This window comes from Carassius carassius, chromosome 16 (genome assembly GCF_963082965.1).
Source record: "Carassius carassius chromosome 16, fCarCar2.1, whole genome shotgun sequence".
NCBI lineage: Eukaryota > Metazoa > Chordata > Actinopteri > Cypriniformes > Cyprinidae > Carassius > Carassius carassius.
Genome location: NC_081770.1, coordinates 2,839,342 through 2,856,686, shown reverse-complemented (window position 1 = coordinate 2,856,686; position 17,345 = coordinate 2,839,342). Strand labels below are relative to the sequence as shown.

Sequence of the window (17,345 nt, the reverse complement as noted above, 5' to 3'; positions counted from 1 at the left end):
TTCACAACGAGTACAAATAGCGATCCAGATTAACACTAGGCGATTTCCTAGGCAGATATTGACTTGGGACTATATTATGGGGAAGCACAGGCGAAGCACTGCTGCTTAGGCGAAGCACTGCTACTTCGGTGCAGAGATATCACGCAACACATGTTTCGTTTCTCTTTAATAATAATAGTATCCACATGTCATACATAAATTTATTTGCCCTCTAATTAAAAAGCAAGGATATATATATATATATATAAAATGAAGATATACAGGAATACAAGTGAAGAAATGCTACTATTAAAATAAACAAAATGTTAACAATGTAAATAAGAATAAAAATAACTAAAGACTAAACATAGAAAAACACAAAACACTAATTTGAGGGTTTAGAATTTTATATGAAACATGTTTCATCAAAGATTAATGAATAAACGCTTAAATATTGTTGCATATTTATCTAAACATTGTTTGAATTGCTAATTACTGCATTTGTAGCAATAAAGTAAATAAAACACATCTTTTTGATATGTCCAGAAACTGACAGATTTTATATTTTAAAAATAAAGAACATTCAGTACCAGCATCATCACTCCAAACATCTAAACAATCATTAAAACTAACATATTAATATCATTTATCGCAATTATTACTGGGGCAATCTATTACACAACAAAAGATGTTATCGTGACAGGCCTATCTGATGCTGCTGGTCAATGGCGGAAAAGCGATTAAAAAAAAAAAAAACCACACTCAGGCAGAAGTGCCAGGTACAGATTTGAAGTTTACAGATTGGCGCAGTGTCACTTCTGATTCATCCAGTAGTTGAACTTTATTCCACCTCATAACAGGAATGCATCTTTAAGCACTTACTGCAGGTTCATTGAAGCTGATGTTAAGAATTTATTAAAAAGATAAGAGACAATATGAAGCATATAATAATTCATAGAAAGCGGAGAGGGATGCTTTAATTGATCTTAAAAGTGTGCCCTGCTGAGGGGGGGGGGGGTAGCTATAGTGCTTCACAAGCTACAGATGATGTGAAGGAAATTAGGAAACAATTGGATTGTGATTTTTTTGAGCGTTTACCTGTTGACCCTACTAGTAAATTGAAAACTGCTATTCATTCTAAATTAGAGCCATTACAGTCAACGCATGTGATGTGCTCCCTTTCATAGTCTAAACAGTGGATGCAAGCGTCAGGGGCGATAGGTGTATGCAATACACCGCTCACGCAACAGGGGGTAGTAGAGTGTTTACATACGGAAAAATTTTATTCTGTAGTCCTATGCTTTATGAATTCACTCAACCAGCTAAGTTGAGTCAATAATTTTGGGTAGCCGAAACTTAGCTGGCCCGCACCACTTCTGCATGCCACCTTCCACTTTGTGCGCCCTAGTGAATTTATCACGGGCACTTTTCCAGTCCGTTTTCACCTTATCTAAGGGTTTTCCCATCGCGGTTGCAACCTCTCTCCAGGCATTTTCCAACGCTATTTTATTGGAGTGTAAATGGGGTGAACGATTATATAAATGTGGATGAATACGTATAAGCTCGCATAATTTTTCCTCTTCGCCCACCATTGTACTCAAACATTCTTCTGTAAACATAAAATATTTGAATTAATGTACAATACTTGCAATGTCGCCCCCACCGTCAATGCATAGTATTGCGTGCATCAGCGTGTCGCTTATCAAAAACTAGGATGACACATTTGGCTACGCACCGACGCATAATGGCGGACGCGTATGTGTACTGATGCGTTGACTATGTAACAGCCCTTACAGCATCATTTTAAAAATGGAGAATTCAATGGAGAATTTTAAGTTGATTTTCCGGTTACACCATTGATATATACACTCCCTAGGGGCTCGGATACCCCTTCAAAGGGTCGTCCTATTGTAAGTGGCATTCTTTTGTGGATTACTTCATTGGAACTGAAGTCCATAAAAATTTTACAGTTGAAACTGCTGGTCTTGAAGATGAACTTTATTCACTGTGACTAGATAATGTTTGTTTGTTATGACAGATTTACACAGAAGATGCTTTATTTCTTGACACATTGTTGTGTCACCTTTGGTGAGGACGTCAGACCTGAAAATGTTGGATCTGAAGATGATCTACTGACTGTGAATCTTTTTGTGAACACGTAGATTAGATGATTGATTGAAACTCTTCCTGCATACAGTACAGTTATACGGTTTCTCTCCAGTGTGGATCATCAGGTGCCGCTTCAAATGTTGAGCTCTAATAAAAGTCTTCTTACAATCAAAGCACTTATATTCTCTTACACCAGTGTGTATCTTCTGATGTACTTTTAAACTCTGCAGTTGTGAAAAACTCTTTCCACATAAAGAACATGAATGTGGTTTCTGCTTTGAATGAATTTTTAGGTGATTCTTCAGTACTGAGGACCACAAAAATGTTTTTCCACATTGAAAACATTCATGCAGTTTTTCTCCAGTGTGGATGTTCAAGTGTTTCTTAAAGTTTGATGATTCTGTGAAACTCTTCCCGCACTGATCACATGTGAACAGTTTCTCTCCAGTGTGGATCCTCTCATGTGTTTTCAGGTCTCCTGACCGACTGAATCCGCTGTTGCAGTGTGAACACTTGTAAGGTTTCTCTCCAGTGTGGATGTGCATGTGCATCTTAAGGTGTGCCGATTGTCTGAAACTCTTCTCGCACTGATCACATGTGAATGGTTTCTCTCCAGTGTGGATCCTCATATGATTCTCAAGACTCTGTTTGCATGTCAAACTCTTTCCACACTGAGTGCAGGTGAAAGATTTATCATCTCTTTTCTTCTTTAAAACTTTCTGTTTGGTTTGAGAGCGACTTTTTTCTCCAGTTTTGACATCTTTGTCCTCTTTATTCAGTTCTTCATGCTCCTTGTTTTCATCAATCAACTCTGAAATTAAAGTAAAAAAATGTTTGATGTGAAAACTCTGAAGGGAATAGCTACATGTTTAGAAGTTTATATTATCATTTTGATGCATTTTACATTACCTTAGTGACCCTGAAACTTTCCAACTACACAATTATCTGAAATAAATTCTGTAAAAAATAAATAAATAAATAAATAAAAAAGTACCCAGTTTATTAAAAGTGTCCTCATTATTTGCCGCTTCAGCTATATTATTGCACAGCTTTTCTTTCTTTTTTCCTACTGCAACAAAATTAAAACTGTATTATTATTATATTCTTATCCCAGAAAATTGTTGGAACATTGCCGTATCGCCTTCTGTGTGAACGCAAACATGTCCCGGGATTGATTCCGGGATAGATCCCGGGTTGGGGACCTAGTAACATTGCCGGGTTCAATCCTGGAACCAGAACTAATGCCATGTTGTAGTGATGCATGTTACTGTGCGTCTCTTTTACTGTGCGTTTTGAAGGCATGCAAATGCAAATGTTTTTAATATGTGCAAACTGTAATGAAGCAGAGATCAGTTAGTTCCTCACTATCCGCCCTGAAGCTGAGATCATTCGCCAGTTTAAAGGAATGTTAACGTGCCTAGCATTTTCAATTCGTACATTATACGTAATGTCACAGGTCATTACGAGACGTTTACGGTTTGTGTGTGAATGCACACACATATTCTGGGAAATCACTGGCTGTGTGAAAGGGGCAAAACCTAGCGACCCAGGAACAATTGCCAAGACATATTACCCATGTATTTTCCGGAATTGCAGTGTTAAAGAGGCTTAAGGTGTGTATGCCAGTTTCGCTACCATTCGGACGTTCTATATATCATTTCGAGCCGCTGGCTCAAACTGCGGTCTTAACTCCTGCACCGCGTCGCTTTTCAGGGGAGCTGTGTGGAGAAGCCCATTTCAACCACCATTGCGTTGGAGAAGCAATCCCGTGTAAAATGCAGTTTGCACACTCCAGCTCAAGCCGGGAACTAACGGTCTTCCAAGCCACGTGCATGCAACCACTGGCGCCTAATTTTAAATTCTGCTGGAAAACTATGCAGTCCAGCAGTGCTGTCCAAACCAGCAACACTACACCTACGTACCACCCTGACCGCTGTACTAAATACAGATAAATCTACGCCAACTTGAAGTATTCCAGGCAGGGTCAAAACCAGAATATCCAAATCCAACATAAACAAGACACGAAGACAAGGCAAGGAGCGACGGACATGAATTAACTTTCAACATTAAACAAGGACTCCGTCACACAGACTCAGACAGACCGGGTATAAATACACAGAAGGATAATGAGGGAACAGGTGACAGGTGGGGAACAATCAATTACTCAACAAGGAGGAAGGTGACCAAATAAGGGAACAGGAAGTGATAAGGTGACAGACACTGTGAGAAAGGAGGACATCTAGTGGAACCCCAGAGAACACAACCCAGACACTGTGACAATACCCCCCTCTACGGAGCGGCTCCCAGATGCTCCACGACAAGACACGACACAGACCAGGAGGGAGGCGGACAGGTGGAGGCTCAGGGGGAGGGACGGAGGGCCAGACTCACTGAGGGGAACAGACAGAAACATAACAGAAACCAAGAAACACAAAACAGAAGTCCATGAAGGACATCATGTGGCGCCCACCAGGGCGGAGCAGAAGACCACCACAGCCGTGTGGTCAGGGCAGAAGCCCCCCGGGGCGGAGCAGCAGACCACCACGTCCTTGTGGTCGAAGCCAGAGTCCTCCAGGGCGGAGCGGAAGACCACCACAACTGTGCGGTCAGGGCGGAAGGCCCCCAGGGCGGGGCAGAAAACCACCACAGCCATGTGGTCAGGACCAGAGCCCCCCAAGGCGGAGCAGACCTCCGTGCGGCCGGACCAACGGGACGACTAAACTCTGGTAAACCCCTGGTGTCCTTACTGGACTCCAGAAGATTGGTGCTGGCCTGAGTCTGCTATCGAAGATCATTGGTGACTGGCCTTTGTTCATGAAGACCATCGGTGACTTGCACTTATACATGAAGATCATTGGTGACTTGCATTTGCTCATGAAGATCAATGGTGACTTGCCTTTGTTCATGAAGATCACCGGTGACTTGACTCAGTCCTTGAAAATCTCCAGTGACTTGACTTGACTCTGAAAGGTCAACGGTGACCAGCCTAGTCTCTGGAAAGTCCATGGTACCTAGCCCTGGCTCTGGGAGGTCATCGGTGACTAGCCCTGACTCTGGAAGATCAGCGGTGACTAGCCCTGACTCTGGAAGATCAGCGGTGACTAGCCCTGACTCTGGAAGATCAGCGGTGACTAGCCCTGACTCTGGAAGGTCAGCGGTGACTTGACTCTGAAAGGTCAGCGGTGACTTGACTTGACTCTGAAAGGTCAACGGTGACCAGCCTAGTCTCTGGAGGGTCCACGAACACCTGACTCGACTCTGGAGAGTCCGCTGGAACCTGACTCGACTCTGGAGAGTCCGCTGGAACCTGACTCGACTCTGGAGAGTCCGCTGGAACCTGACTCCACTCTGGAGAGTCCGCTGGAACCTGACTCCACTCTGGAGAGTCCGCTGGAACCTGACTCGACTCTGGAGAGTCCGCTGGAACCTGACTCGACTCTGGAGAGTCCGCTGGAAACTGACTCGACTCTGGGGGGTCCACTGGAACCTGAATCGACTCTGGGGGGTCCACTGGAACCTGAATCGACTCTGGGGGGTCCGCTGGAACCTGAATCGACTCTGGAGAGTCCGCTGGAATCTTACTCGACTCTGGAGAGTCCGCTGGAAACTGACTCCACTCTGGAGAGTCCGTTGGAAACTGACTCGACTCTGGAGAGTTCACTGGAAACTGACTCGACTCTGGAGAGTTCACTGGAAACTGACTCGACTCTGGGGGGTCCACTGGAACCTGACTCAACTCCAGGGGGTCAGCTGTGACTGCCATCCTGTGCAGCGGGGCAAGCAGCCATCTTGGGCCATGACTCTGGACAGGCGGCCATCTTGTGCTGTGGTGCTGGGCTGGCGACCATCTTGTACTGTGGCGCTGGACCGGTGGCCGATTTGGGCATTGGCGCTGGGTTAGCGGCCATCTTGTGCTGTGGCGCTGGGCTGACAGCCATCTTGTGCTGTGGTGCTGGGCTGGCGACCATCTTGTACTGTGGTGCTGGACCGGTGGTCAATTTGGGCATTGGCGCTGGGCTGACAGCCATCTTGTGTTGTGGAGCTAGGTTGGCGGCCATCTTGGGCTGTGGCGCTAGGCTGGCGGCCATCTTGGGTTGTGGCGCTGGACTGGCGGCCATCTTGTACTGTGGCGCTGGACCGGTGGCCAATTTGGGCATTGGCGCTGGGTTAGCGGCCATCTTGTGCTGTGGCGCTTGGCTGGTTGCCATCCTGGGCAGTGGTGCTGGGCTGACGACCACCCCACCGGAAGAGACAGGAGTGGCTGGGGCATCCCACCGAAGCCGATGCTGCAGGTAGCGCACAAATTCCCAGAATTCCAGTGTCTCTAACTGCGCCATCTCCTCCTGAGACACTGGATCATCCAGCCCGCCATTGAAATAGTCTTTGAGGGCCGCATCGTTGTAGCCCATGCCCTCGGCCAGGGATCAGAACACCTGAGACAGGGCACCCACTTCATTTCCCTCTTGGCGGAGGGCGGTCAACCTAAGATACTTGGTTTGCTGCTCCGCCATCTTGGCTGGGGAACGGAAAAACGACATACCGCTGGTTCCTAGTGGGACGGAGTCCTTCTGTCACGATCGGTGTTACAGAAAACACGGAGAGGGAACCAATTGCAGGTAAGTCATTTATTAAAGGGTAATCCAAAGGGGTAAACAGTCCAGGCAGGGTCAAAACCAGAATATCCAAATCCAACATAAACAAGACACGAAGACAAGGCAAGGCAAGGCAAGGCAAGGCAAGGAGCGACGGACATGAATTAACTTTCAACATTAAACAAGGACTCCGTCACACAGACTCAGACAGACCGGGTATAAATACACAGAAGGATAATGAGGGAACAGGAGACAGGTGGGGAACAATCAATTACTCAACAAGGAGGAAGGTGACCAAATAAGGGAACAGGAAGTAATAAGGTGACAGACACCGTGAGAAAGGAGGACATCTAGTGGAACCCCAGAGAACACAACCCAGACACTGTGACACAGCCTTCATGCTTTTAATGTGAAACTAGTCACAGCTAGACAGAATTTCTTCTCAGACCTTATAAACAGTAACTTAAACAACACTTGTACTCTTTTTGTCACTGTTGAGAGACTGACAAACCCCCAAGTCAGATTCCCAGTGAAATGCTTTCAGACAGCAAATGCAATGAGTTTGCTTCCTTATTTTCTGAGAAGATCATCAATATCAGGAAGGCGATTGGCACATCCTCAAGCAATCCAGAGGTCAGACAGATTTGGCCACAGTATCAAAAGTTACTATGTCTACTTTTGAAGCAATTGATAGCAAAATATTGGAAGAAATAGTAAATCACCTAAAATTGTCAACCTGCTATCTTGACACACTTCCCACATCTTTTTTCAAAAGTGTGCTTAACTGTTTAGAAGCAGATCTTTTAGAAGTGGTGAATGCCTCACTTCTTTCTGGACATTTCCAAACTCCCTGAAAACTGCAGTTGTTAAGCCCCTCCTGAAAAAGACCAATCTTGATAACACCATTTTGAAACATTTTAGACCAATATCTAATCTTCCTTTTATAGGCAAAATTATAGAAAAGGTAGTTTTTAATCAGCTGAACAAATACTTAAACTCAAATGGATACCTGGACAATTTTCAATCTGGTTTCTGACCGCATCACAGCACATGTACAGCACTCATTAAGATAATAAATGATATTCGCTTAAATTCTGACTCTGGCAAAATATCGGTGCTGGTATTGCTAGATCTCAGTGCTGCGTTTGACACTGTCGATCATAACATACTACTAGAGAGACTGGAACACTGGGTCAGGCTTTCTGGGATGGTACTCAAATGGTTCAAGTCATACTTAGAAGGGAGACGCTATTATGTGAGTCTAGGAGAGCATAAGTCTAAGTGGACGTCCATGACATGTGGAGTCCCACAAGGCTCAATCCTTGCACCGCTCTTGTTTAGCCTGCATATGCTCCCACTCAGTCAAATAACGAGAATGAACCAAATTTTCTTATCACAGCTATGCTGATGATACCCAGATTTACCTAGCCATATTTCCAAATGACTACAGCCCCATTGACTCCCTCTGCCAATGTATTGGTGAAATTAATAGTTGGATGTGCCAGAACTTTCTTCAGTTAAAAAAGGAAAAAACTGAAGTTATTGCATTTGGAAACAAAGATGAAGTTTTCAAGGTGACTGCATACCTTGACTCTAGGGGTCAAACAACAAAAAATCAAGTCAGGAATCTTGGTGTGATTCTGGAGACAGACCTTAGTTTCAGTAGTCATGTCAAAGCAGTAACTAAATCAGCATACTATCATTTAAAAAACATTGCAAGAATTAGATGTTTTGTTTTCAGTCAAGACTTGGAGAATCTTGTTCATGCCTTTATCACCAGCAGGGTGGACTATAGACGGTTTCGGTCCAGGCGCATGTGCCCGATGAAGATAACTTCCGGTCTGTGTTGTGTACATCGCTCTGGCTGCAGTGCCTTCTACAAACACAGTTAAAGTTAAGGTGATGAGTAGACTGAAGTTGGGCTCAGGTGGTTGTGCTGCGGGATGTGTTTCCCATACATTTATTTATTTTTGGAGACTCGCCACAATTTTAAAACTGATCGCTTTTCAAAAAGGCTTCGTTGAATAAACACGAGTAATGTTACGTACTGCACGTTTAATAATAATAATTCCTTACATTTATATATTTAAATAACAAAATGAGGCACAGGCGTTTTTATATCGCTGTATTTCTGAAGGAAGACTTGCATGTTATATGCCTGATAAAGCAGCGTGTGAGCGTACCAGCTCTGCTTTGTTTACAGCTGTTACTGGGGAAACCTCTATTTCTCATGCTTAATGTCTATGCTTTAAAACATCTCCTGCTGGCAAAGAATGAATTAGCATTTTCATTAAGTCCGCCTGATCCATGCAGCAAACATATTTTTTTTTGTTATCAAAAAATAGAGGGACTTGGCTGTTGTTATTGATTCTATTTGGAAGTCTACCGGAAGTTAAGTTAGGTCCACAAAAGTGCGCATGAGCAGTAACGTTTGTTTATGTTGTTGCCGTTGAAACCGTCTATTGTAATGGGCTCCTCACCGGCCTTCCCAAAAAGACCAGACAGCTGCAGCTCATCCAGAACGCTGCTGCCAGGATTCTGACTAGAACCAGAAAATCTGAGCATATCACACCAGTCCTCAGGTCCTTACACTGGCTTCCAGTTACATTTAGGATTGTTTTTTAAAGTACTTTTACTCGAATATAAGTCACTAAATGACCTAGAACCGTAATATATTGCACATATGTTCACTGAATATAAACCTAAAAGAGCACTCAGATCATTAGTTGACTTGATTGCAAATAAATGCACAGACACTATTTAACTGAACAGAGATGACATCACTGAATTCAATGGTGAACTGCCTTTAACTATCATTTTGCATTATTGACACACTGTTTTCCAAAAAAGGATCGAGTCAGTTAGAAATACCAAGGGTTCACACAAAACAAGGGGAGTCCTCCTTTAGTTACTATGCCGCTCGCAGCTGGAATCAGCTTCCAGAAGAGATCAGATGTGCTAAAACACTAGTAACATTTAAATCTAGACTTAAAACTCATCTGTTTAGCTGTGCATTTATTGAATGAGCACTTTGACATGTCCGAACCGACTGCAATATATTTTACATATTCACTGTATTTTATGTAAAATCATTTTCTATTTTTAACTGTTTTAAATTCATTTTAAATAAGTCAATTTTTAAATCATTTCCAAAGTTTTAAAATTGCTTGTTTTATTTATTTTTTAATTATATTCCTTCATTACTATTTTATTTTCTTTCATGTTAAGCACTTTGAATTACCATTGTGTACGAAATGTGCTATATAAATAAACTTTTATATCGTTTATATATATATACTTTTACATATATATATAAACTTTTATATATATATGTCTTGCCTTGGCTAAGATGAAGAACAAACACCAACCTGTTTGTTCTTCAGTGTGCTTGATTCTGCAGGGTTCTAGATCTCTCATGTTTTCTCCGTCCTTCAATAAAGTCTCTCTCTGCAGATTTCACTTCTTCCTGATGATTTGATGCTCGTCTTCACTTGTAGACTGAAGGGAATATTCCAGCATTTATTGATGAACTGCAGTGGGAGGAGCTTCACGAAAGGTGTGATAGCTGTGGGAGGAGCTTCACTGAAGGCGATACTGTTGTGGGAGGTGCTTCGATAAAGGTTATACTGTTGTGGGAGGAGCTTCACTGAAGCTGTGATTGTTGTGAGAGCTTCACTGAAGGTGATACTGTTGTGGGAGGAGCTTTACTAAAGGAGGCGCAGATCTGACAAAATTAAAGTTAAAACAGTTACTGAGTTTATGGTTTTAAACTAATTCACAGCTGTTTAACTCTTCATGTTCACCTATCTATGCATCTTGCAAATTAATTTCCTAGTAGATTAATCACAATGTTTTATACTCATTCACAAGTCGTAACCCTTTTTTAATTTTTTTTATAAATTAATTTACATATTTAAATTCCTTATTTTATCTGTAATTTCTATTGAGACAAAGAGACAAATATTGTGTATGTGTGTGTGTGTGGGGATCAGCAGCAGATCATCTCACTTTTTATACAAGTATCTGTGACAGTGGGTAATGATTATTTGCATAAGAATATTTGTTGAAATACTATAAAACTGCTCAATTAAAACATAATATAATCGTCTCATAAAATACATGATTTAAATCAATAAAGTAAGACACTACATCACTTAAGGCACCCACAATTGTTGCATATTGATCTAAACATAGTTTGATTTGCTAATAACTGCATTCATAGCAATAAAGTAACTAAAACACATATTTTTGGTATGTCCAGGAACTGACAGATTATAATTCTGTTAAAAATAAAGAGCATTCAGTTCCAGCATCATCAACCAAACATCTAAATACAAACGAACATATAATCCTCTCAGATCTAATATTTTCCCTCACATGCTCGTCGTCTGCTCTGATAAATGTTGTAGAAATAAAACAATTCAGAAATTACCTCTTTGTTGCTTAAACGGTTAAGTGTGTTTTACAATAAAGTAAACACGTGAAGTACCGCGAACTGCTCGCCTCACGAGACTCGACGCTGGCTGAGCGCGCGCTAGATGACGTCATCATCTTCTTCTTCCAGGTTTAATGGCAGTTGACAACTCATCCCAAAGGCGCATTACCGCCACCTACTTTACTGGAGTTTGGGTATTAGAGTTACGTCAAATGAAAGGTGGAGGAGGAAAAATTATATATATATATATATATATATATATATATATATATATATATATATATATATATATATATATATTTTTTTTTTTTTTTTTTCTAAAGTAAAATTAAAAATTTCTTGCATTTCCACTAAACTTTACTTATCTTGCTTAGACTATATATTCATATTAAATTATTTCACTTAACCCAGTGTTAAAGATATTAAAAAAAAAATGTGTATTCTCCCAGATGCTTTGCCTAATAAATGTTTTGTTCATCCATTTGTGCCTTTAATTCTGCCCTATCTTCTTCACATTTGTTGCAGTCTAGCAGTATATGCTTCACTGTTTCTTGTACATTATAATCAGTGCATTATCCAGAGGGATGCTTTCTTATTCTGTGCAATATTGTATTTAAACCAGTGTGACCCATTCAGATGTGAGACTAACATCTTCTCCCTTGGATTAGTTTAGAAATCGACAGATTATAAAATTTTAAAATAAAGAGCATTCAGTACCAGCATCATCACTCCAAACATCTAAACAATCATTAAAACAAACATATTAAAATCATTATTGCAATTATTTCTGAGGTATTGTACAATGTATTGCGCAACAAAAAGATGTTATCGTGACAGGCCTATCTGATTCTACTGGGGCCCGCTTCACTAAGGAGGTTCAACCAACTCTGAGTTTAAACTTGAACTCTTGAGTTGACTTACCCTGAGATGGGAAACTCTGAGTTATCAGTTAAAGAACAGCTGAAATGAGTTGGTTTAATCAACTCTAAATTGACTGACTCTGATTTAAGCACGTGCACCACAACTATAAAAAGCCATTATCAATGGAGACTCAATATTACGATTCACCATGGCAACAACTCCCGCCAAAAAGCTGTCTGCATACTTCAGACTCAATACAAATGTAATTCTTCTTTTCACCTGTGTTATAATATCACAGGTGAAAACTGGCAGAACGTTACATTAATGAACGAATACCTAATCATTTTATGGTATCTCATGGTCAAAAAATGCTATTTACACTAAGTGGAATTAACATACTTTCTTAGCGATAAATACTATTTACAGTAGGCTGAGTGCAAGTAGCTCTAGACGCTATGTACAGAAAAAAATGTAAAGTGAAAATCGTGATATATTCTATTTACCATGTAAAAGTAGCAGTTCTTTGCAACAGGCTAAGTGTATTTAGTAATTAAATGCTAGTTATACTTTATATTGGCAGATACATTTTCACCTCAGTATTGTTATACATTAACAGGATGCTAATAGTTTAACAGGATGCTAATAAGTCCATAAAAATGTTACAGTTAAAACTGCTGGTCTTGAAGATGAACTTTATTCACTGTGACTTGTCACTGTGACTTCTTGACGCTTTATTGTGTCACGTTTAGTGAGGATTAGACATCAGACCTGAAAGTATTGGATCTGAAGATGATCTACTGACTGTGAATCTTTTTGTGAACGCGTAGATTAGATGATTGATTGAAACTCTTCCTGCATACAGTACAGTTATACGGTTTCTCTCCAGTGTGGATCATCAGGTGCCGCTTCAAATGTGGAGCTGTAATAAAAGTCTTCTTACAATCAAAGCACTTATATTCTCTCACACCAGCGTGTCTCTTCTGATGTACTTTTAAACTCTGCAGTTGTGAAAAACTCTTTCCACACAAAGAACATGAATATGGTTTCTCCTTTGAATGAATTTTCAGGTGATTCTTCAGTACTGAGGACCACAAAAATGTTTTTCCACACTGATCACATTCATGCAGCTTTTCTCCAGTGTGGATGTTCAAGTGTTTCTTAAAGTTTGATGATGCTGTGAAACTCTTCCCGCACTGATCACATGTGAACAGTTTCTCTCCAGTGTGGATCCTCTCATGTGTTTTCAGGTCTCCTAACACACTGAATCTCTTGTCGCAATGTGAACACTTGTAAGGTTTCTCTCCAGTGTGGATGTGCATGTGCATCTTAAGGTTTGCTGTTTGTGTGAAACTCTTCCCACACTGATCACATGTGTATGGTTTCTCTCCAGTGTGGATCCTCATGTGATTTCCAAGACTCTGTTTGCCTCCCAAACTCTTTCCACACTGAGTGCAGGTGAAAGATTTCTCATCTCTTTTCTTCTTTAAATCTTTCTGTTTGGTTTGAGAGTGACTTTTTTCTCCAGTTTTGACATGTTTGTCCTTCTCTTTATTCAGTTCTTCATGCTCCTTGTTTTCTTCAATCAACTCTGGAATTAAAGTACAAAATGTTTAATTTTCACTAAATCCTAAAAACAAGAACTCTGAACAAACAATGGAAAGTAGGGAATTGCTATATGTATACAAGTTTATATTATCATTTTGATGCATTTTACATTACCTTAGTGACCCTGAAACTTTCCAACTACACAATTATCTAAAATAAATTAATTTTGTAAAAAAAAAAAAAAAACTAGTTTATTAAAAGTGTCCTCATCGTTTTCTGCTTCAACTATATTATTGTACAGCTTTTTTTTTTTCCTACTGCAACAAAATTAAAACTGCCTAAAGTTTATAATCGTATTGTTCTTCCGCCTCATTGACGACGAATGAAGAACAAACACCAACCTGTTTGTTCTTCAGTCTGGTTCATTCTGCAGGGTTCTTGTTCTCTCTGTTCTTCAATTAAATGTCTTTGCAGATTTCACTTCTTCCTGATGCTTTGATGCTCGTCTTCACTTGTAGACTGATGGGAATATTCCAGCATTTATTGATGAACTGCAGTGGGAGGAGCTTCACCGAAGGTGTGATTGTTGTGGGAGGAGCTTCACTGATGGCGTGATTGTTGTGGGAGGAGCTTCACTGAAAGTGTGGTTGTAGTGGGAGGAGCTTCACCGAAAATGTGATTGTAGTGGGAGGAGCTTCACTGAAGGTGTGATTGCTGTGGGAGGAGCTTCACTGAATGTGTGAATGTTGTGGGAGGAGCTTCACTGAAGGAGGAGCAAATCTGCCAAAAATAAAGATAAATCAGTTACTGAGTTTATGATTTTAAACTAATTCACAACTATTTAACTCTTCATGTTCACCTAGGGTTGGGCGATACTGACAAAAAAAGTATATCTCAATTTTTTTTCAGTATCTCGATATCGATATTCAGACGATATTTTTCCTTTAAAAAAATGTGTGCAAATTGGCAAAGAAGGCCCAGTTGGTCTTTTGACTTGCTGTACTTGACCTATTATTGTATAGAATTACTAGTGAATAAAGATATGAGACATTATTACAAAATTACTGAACTAAATATTTATTTTAATACAAGAACAGTGCTTTTTCAGTACATGTACGTAATAAATTAACTTTGTGCATTGCAATTAGTACTCTATTAGTAATAGACTAACAATAATGTGACTACCGCTTTCAAAAAAAAGTTGTTTTGCAAAATGTAAACATTAGAACACAACACAATATAACATCTTTGCACATTATATTTATATAAAAGAGGATAAAAAAAAGACAAAAGGAAGAAAATAAACAACAGACACTGCTCTGCAGTACGGCTCCGAGGTTCTGCTGGACCACAGATCGGAGGGTGTGGCATAATACATACATTACATTACATTTATTCACTTAGCTGACGCTTTTATCCAAAGCGACTTACAATTGCCACATATGTCAGAGGTCACACACCTCTGGAGCAACTAGGGGTTAAGTGTCTTGCTCAGGGACACATTGGTATATAATAGGTGATCTTCTGCAATTTATGGAACAGCGTTTGTCGACAAGACTTGAACAGTTTTGGTAGAGCTATTTCACTGAAATATCTCCTTGAAGGCAGATTATTTCTGGGTTGTAAAGTCTGTAACATTTCTTGAAACCCATCCTTCTCGACTGATTGAATTGGCAACGTAGACCTTGCAAAACTTGTTACAGAGTTTGTAATCGTTTTCCACTTTTTTTTTTTTTGTCATATGGTGTTTTCTTTGTAAATGTTTCTGCCAAGGTCTGTTGTGTCTGTTCTTTTTTTTGTACCGTGTTTGTAGCAGCAGTGATGTTTTGTTCAGTACGAAGCCTTTCATACTCTTCAAACGATGTTTTGTGCATTGTACAGAGATGATGGAAGAGGTTGGTTGTGGCGCTCTGCTACACGGCGTTCTGCATGCGACAAATTCTACGGGCGACTTTTGTTGCCCGTCTTTTTTGTCAAAACCAAACCATCTCTAGACTAAAGAAGCTGACCCACATCTCGCTGTTAGCTCTTCTGGCACTGGTTTTGAGGATGACTGTGTATTTTCACTGTGTATTTTCACTTTCTTCGCTCATTTTTGCGTTGTTGCGCTAGAATCTAGATAACAAGTGACTGAGGAGTAACATATGCACGACACACTGTAATGACGTAAAGCTTCAGGGGCCCTGAGGCATTATGGGCAGCTCACCATATTAATATAAAAAAATTAGTTTTTACTAAAAAAAAGTTTTTTCTAGAAGTTAAAAGAAGCCCTGTTTGTGTTCGGAGGATATTCCGGTGGATCTCTTGGGAAAATGCATTCCATCTTTTGGACTCATTATACAACGCAATTTTCCAATGATGCAATCACGAAACTTGCCACTTGAGGACGCCACAGACATTTAAGAAAAAGTTTTTAACTTCAGACTTCAGTTTTCCACAAACAACGCGTATTTTGCTTTTTCCAGCAGCTATTTTATTAAACGTACATCGGCTTTAGTCTTTAGGTTTTTGGATTGTTGCTTCAACCTAAGAAATGTCATAACACACAGGTAAGAACTCCGTAGTTGTATTGCAAATTAGTAGCAGCTTAATCTCTCTCATGCAACTGAGGAACGATTGTAATTTTGCAAAAAAAAAAAAAAGACCCCTACTACATTATTTAAATCGCTGCATTATTTGTTTTCTCTTTAACTTCTTTCAGCTCTTTTCATGTTTGGGGGGTCGGATTGTACAAATTATGATATATTCAATATCCCAATTTTGCATATAGTCCAGCCAATAATTAGGATATTATCGTCTAAACGATATATCGTCCACCTCTATTTTCACCTATCTATGCATCTTGTAAATTAACTTTCTAGTAGATTAATCACAATGTGTTTTATACTAATTCACAAGTTATACCCCTTTTTTATTTTTTTAAGAATCTAAAGTACATATTTATATTCCTACATTTATCTTATCTTTCTTTTATATTGAGACGGAGAAAAAATATTGAGAAAAAAACTGGGGTGGGGGGGCACACAATTAAAAGACATAAAATGAAAGAATTCAGAATTATAATTTTAGAAATTTGATGCTTAGCTAAATCTTGTACAGAAATAAACAAATAAAAAGGATTTTCATCAGCTGATAATACTGAGGAGTCTCAATAAACACGTTAAAAAAGACATTCAGGATCAGCAGCAGATCATCTCAATTTTTATACAAGTATCTGTTAAATTGTGTAGTGATTATTTGCATATATATATGTTGAAATACTATAAAACTGCTCAATTAAAACATAATATGATCGTCTCATAAAATACATAATTTATATCTATAAAAAAAGACACTACATCACTTAAGGCACCCACAATTGTTGCATATTGATCTAAACAGTTTGATTTGCTAATAACTGCATTCATAGCAATAAAGTAACTAAAACACATATTTCAGGAACTGGCAGATTATAAAACCGTTAAATATAAAGAGCATTCAGTTCCAGCATCATCAACCAAACATCTAAACAATACAAACGAACATATAATTCTCTCAGATCGGATCATTTTCCCTCACATGCTCGTCGTCTGCTTTGATAAATGTTTTAGTCAGTAAACGCAGAAACAAAACAATTCAGAAATTACCTCTTTGTTGCTTAAACGGTTAAGTGTGTTCTACAATAAAGTAAACACGTGAAGTACCGCGAACTGCTCGCCTCACGAGACTTCGACGCTAGCAGAGCGCGCACTAGATGACGTCATCCTCTTCTTCTTCCAGGTTTAATGGCAGTTGACAACTCATCTCAAAGGCGCATTACCGCCACCTACTTTACTGGAGTTTAG

The 17,345-nt window shown here is 39.8% G+C and overlaps 3 protein-coding genes and 1 long non-coding RNA gene across 11 annotated transcripts in view; 1 reads left to right on the top strand and 3 right to left on the bottom strand.

Annotated features, from left to right (window-relative positions):
• LOC132159432 (uncharacterized) overlaps window positions 1-10,332 on the top strand; it is a 55,567-nt gene extending 45,235 nt beyond the window's left edge. Inside the window, exon 3 of the long non-coding RNA XR_009437844.1 lies at window positions 10,269-10,332. This is a non-coding gene — a long non-coding RNA (uncharacterized LOC132159432). The remainder of the gene's footprint in view (window positions 1-10,268) is intronic.
• LOC132159398 (gastrula zinc finger protein XlCGF52.1-like) overlaps window positions 1-17,345 on the bottom strand; it is a 192,214-nt gene that overhangs the window by 152,245 nt on the left and 22,624 nt on the right. The gene's annotated exons all lie outside the window — the stretch shown is intronic.
• Window positions 1,960-11,245, bottom strand: LOC132159407 (zinc finger protein 239-like). Its single transcript, XM_059568912.1, has 3 exons — window positions 11,113-11,245; window positions 10,049-10,404; window positions 1,960-2,899 (listed from the first exon to the last, which is right to left on the bottom strand). The coding sequence occupies exons 2-3, from the start codon at window positions 10,095-10,097 to the stop codon at window positions 2,109-2,111; spliced, it is 840 nt and encodes a 279-aa protein (XP_059424895.1). The 5' UTR covers window positions 10,098-10,404; window positions 11,113-11,245; the 3' UTR covers window positions 1,960-2,108.
• LOC132159409 (gastrula zinc finger protein XlCGF49.1-like) lies at window positions 12,703-17,254 on the bottom strand. Of its 3 annotated transcripts, XM_059568915.1 has the most exons (4): window positions 17,148-17,237; window positions 16,351-16,668; window positions 13,923-14,380; window positions 12,703-13,564 (listed from the first exon to the last, which is right to left on the bottom strand). In XM_059568915.1, the coding sequence occupies exons 3-4, from the start codon at window positions 13,945-13,947 to the stop codon at window positions 12,771-12,773; spliced, it is 819 nt and encodes a 272-aa protein (XP_059424898.1). In that variant the 5' UTR covers window positions 13,948-14,380; window positions 16,351-16,668; window positions 17,148-17,237; the 3' UTR covers window positions 12,703-12,770. The 3 variants fall into 3 exon arrangements, with proteins under 3 accessions (XP_059424898.1, XP_059424897.1, XP_059424900.1); XM_059568914.1 differs by lacking the exon at window positions 16,351-16,668 and having other exon boundaries at window positions 13,923-14,301; window positions 17,148-17,254; XM_059568917.1 differs by lacking the exons at window positions 16,351-16,668; window positions 17,148-17,237 and adding an exon at window positions 15,324-15,446 and having other exon boundaries at window positions 13,923-14,301.

Bases quoted from the DNA above. Each gene is read 5' to 3' on its own strand.
- LOC132159407 (XM_059568912.1), bottom strand. From the start codon at position 10,097: ATGAGAGATCTAGAACCCTGCAGAATCAAGCACACTGAAGAACAAACA. The intron at 2,900-10,048 runs GTTGGTGTTTGT...CTTTAATTTCAG, and splicing joins GCACACTGAAGAACAAACAG to AGTTGATTGATGAAAACAAG.
- LOC132159409 (XM_059568914.1), bottom strand. From the start codon at position 13,947: ATGAACCAGACTGAAGAACAAACAG. The intron at 13,565-13,922 runs GTTGGTGTTTGT...CTTTAATTCCAG, and splicing joins CCAGACTGAAGAACAAACAG to AGTTGATTGAAGAAAACAAG.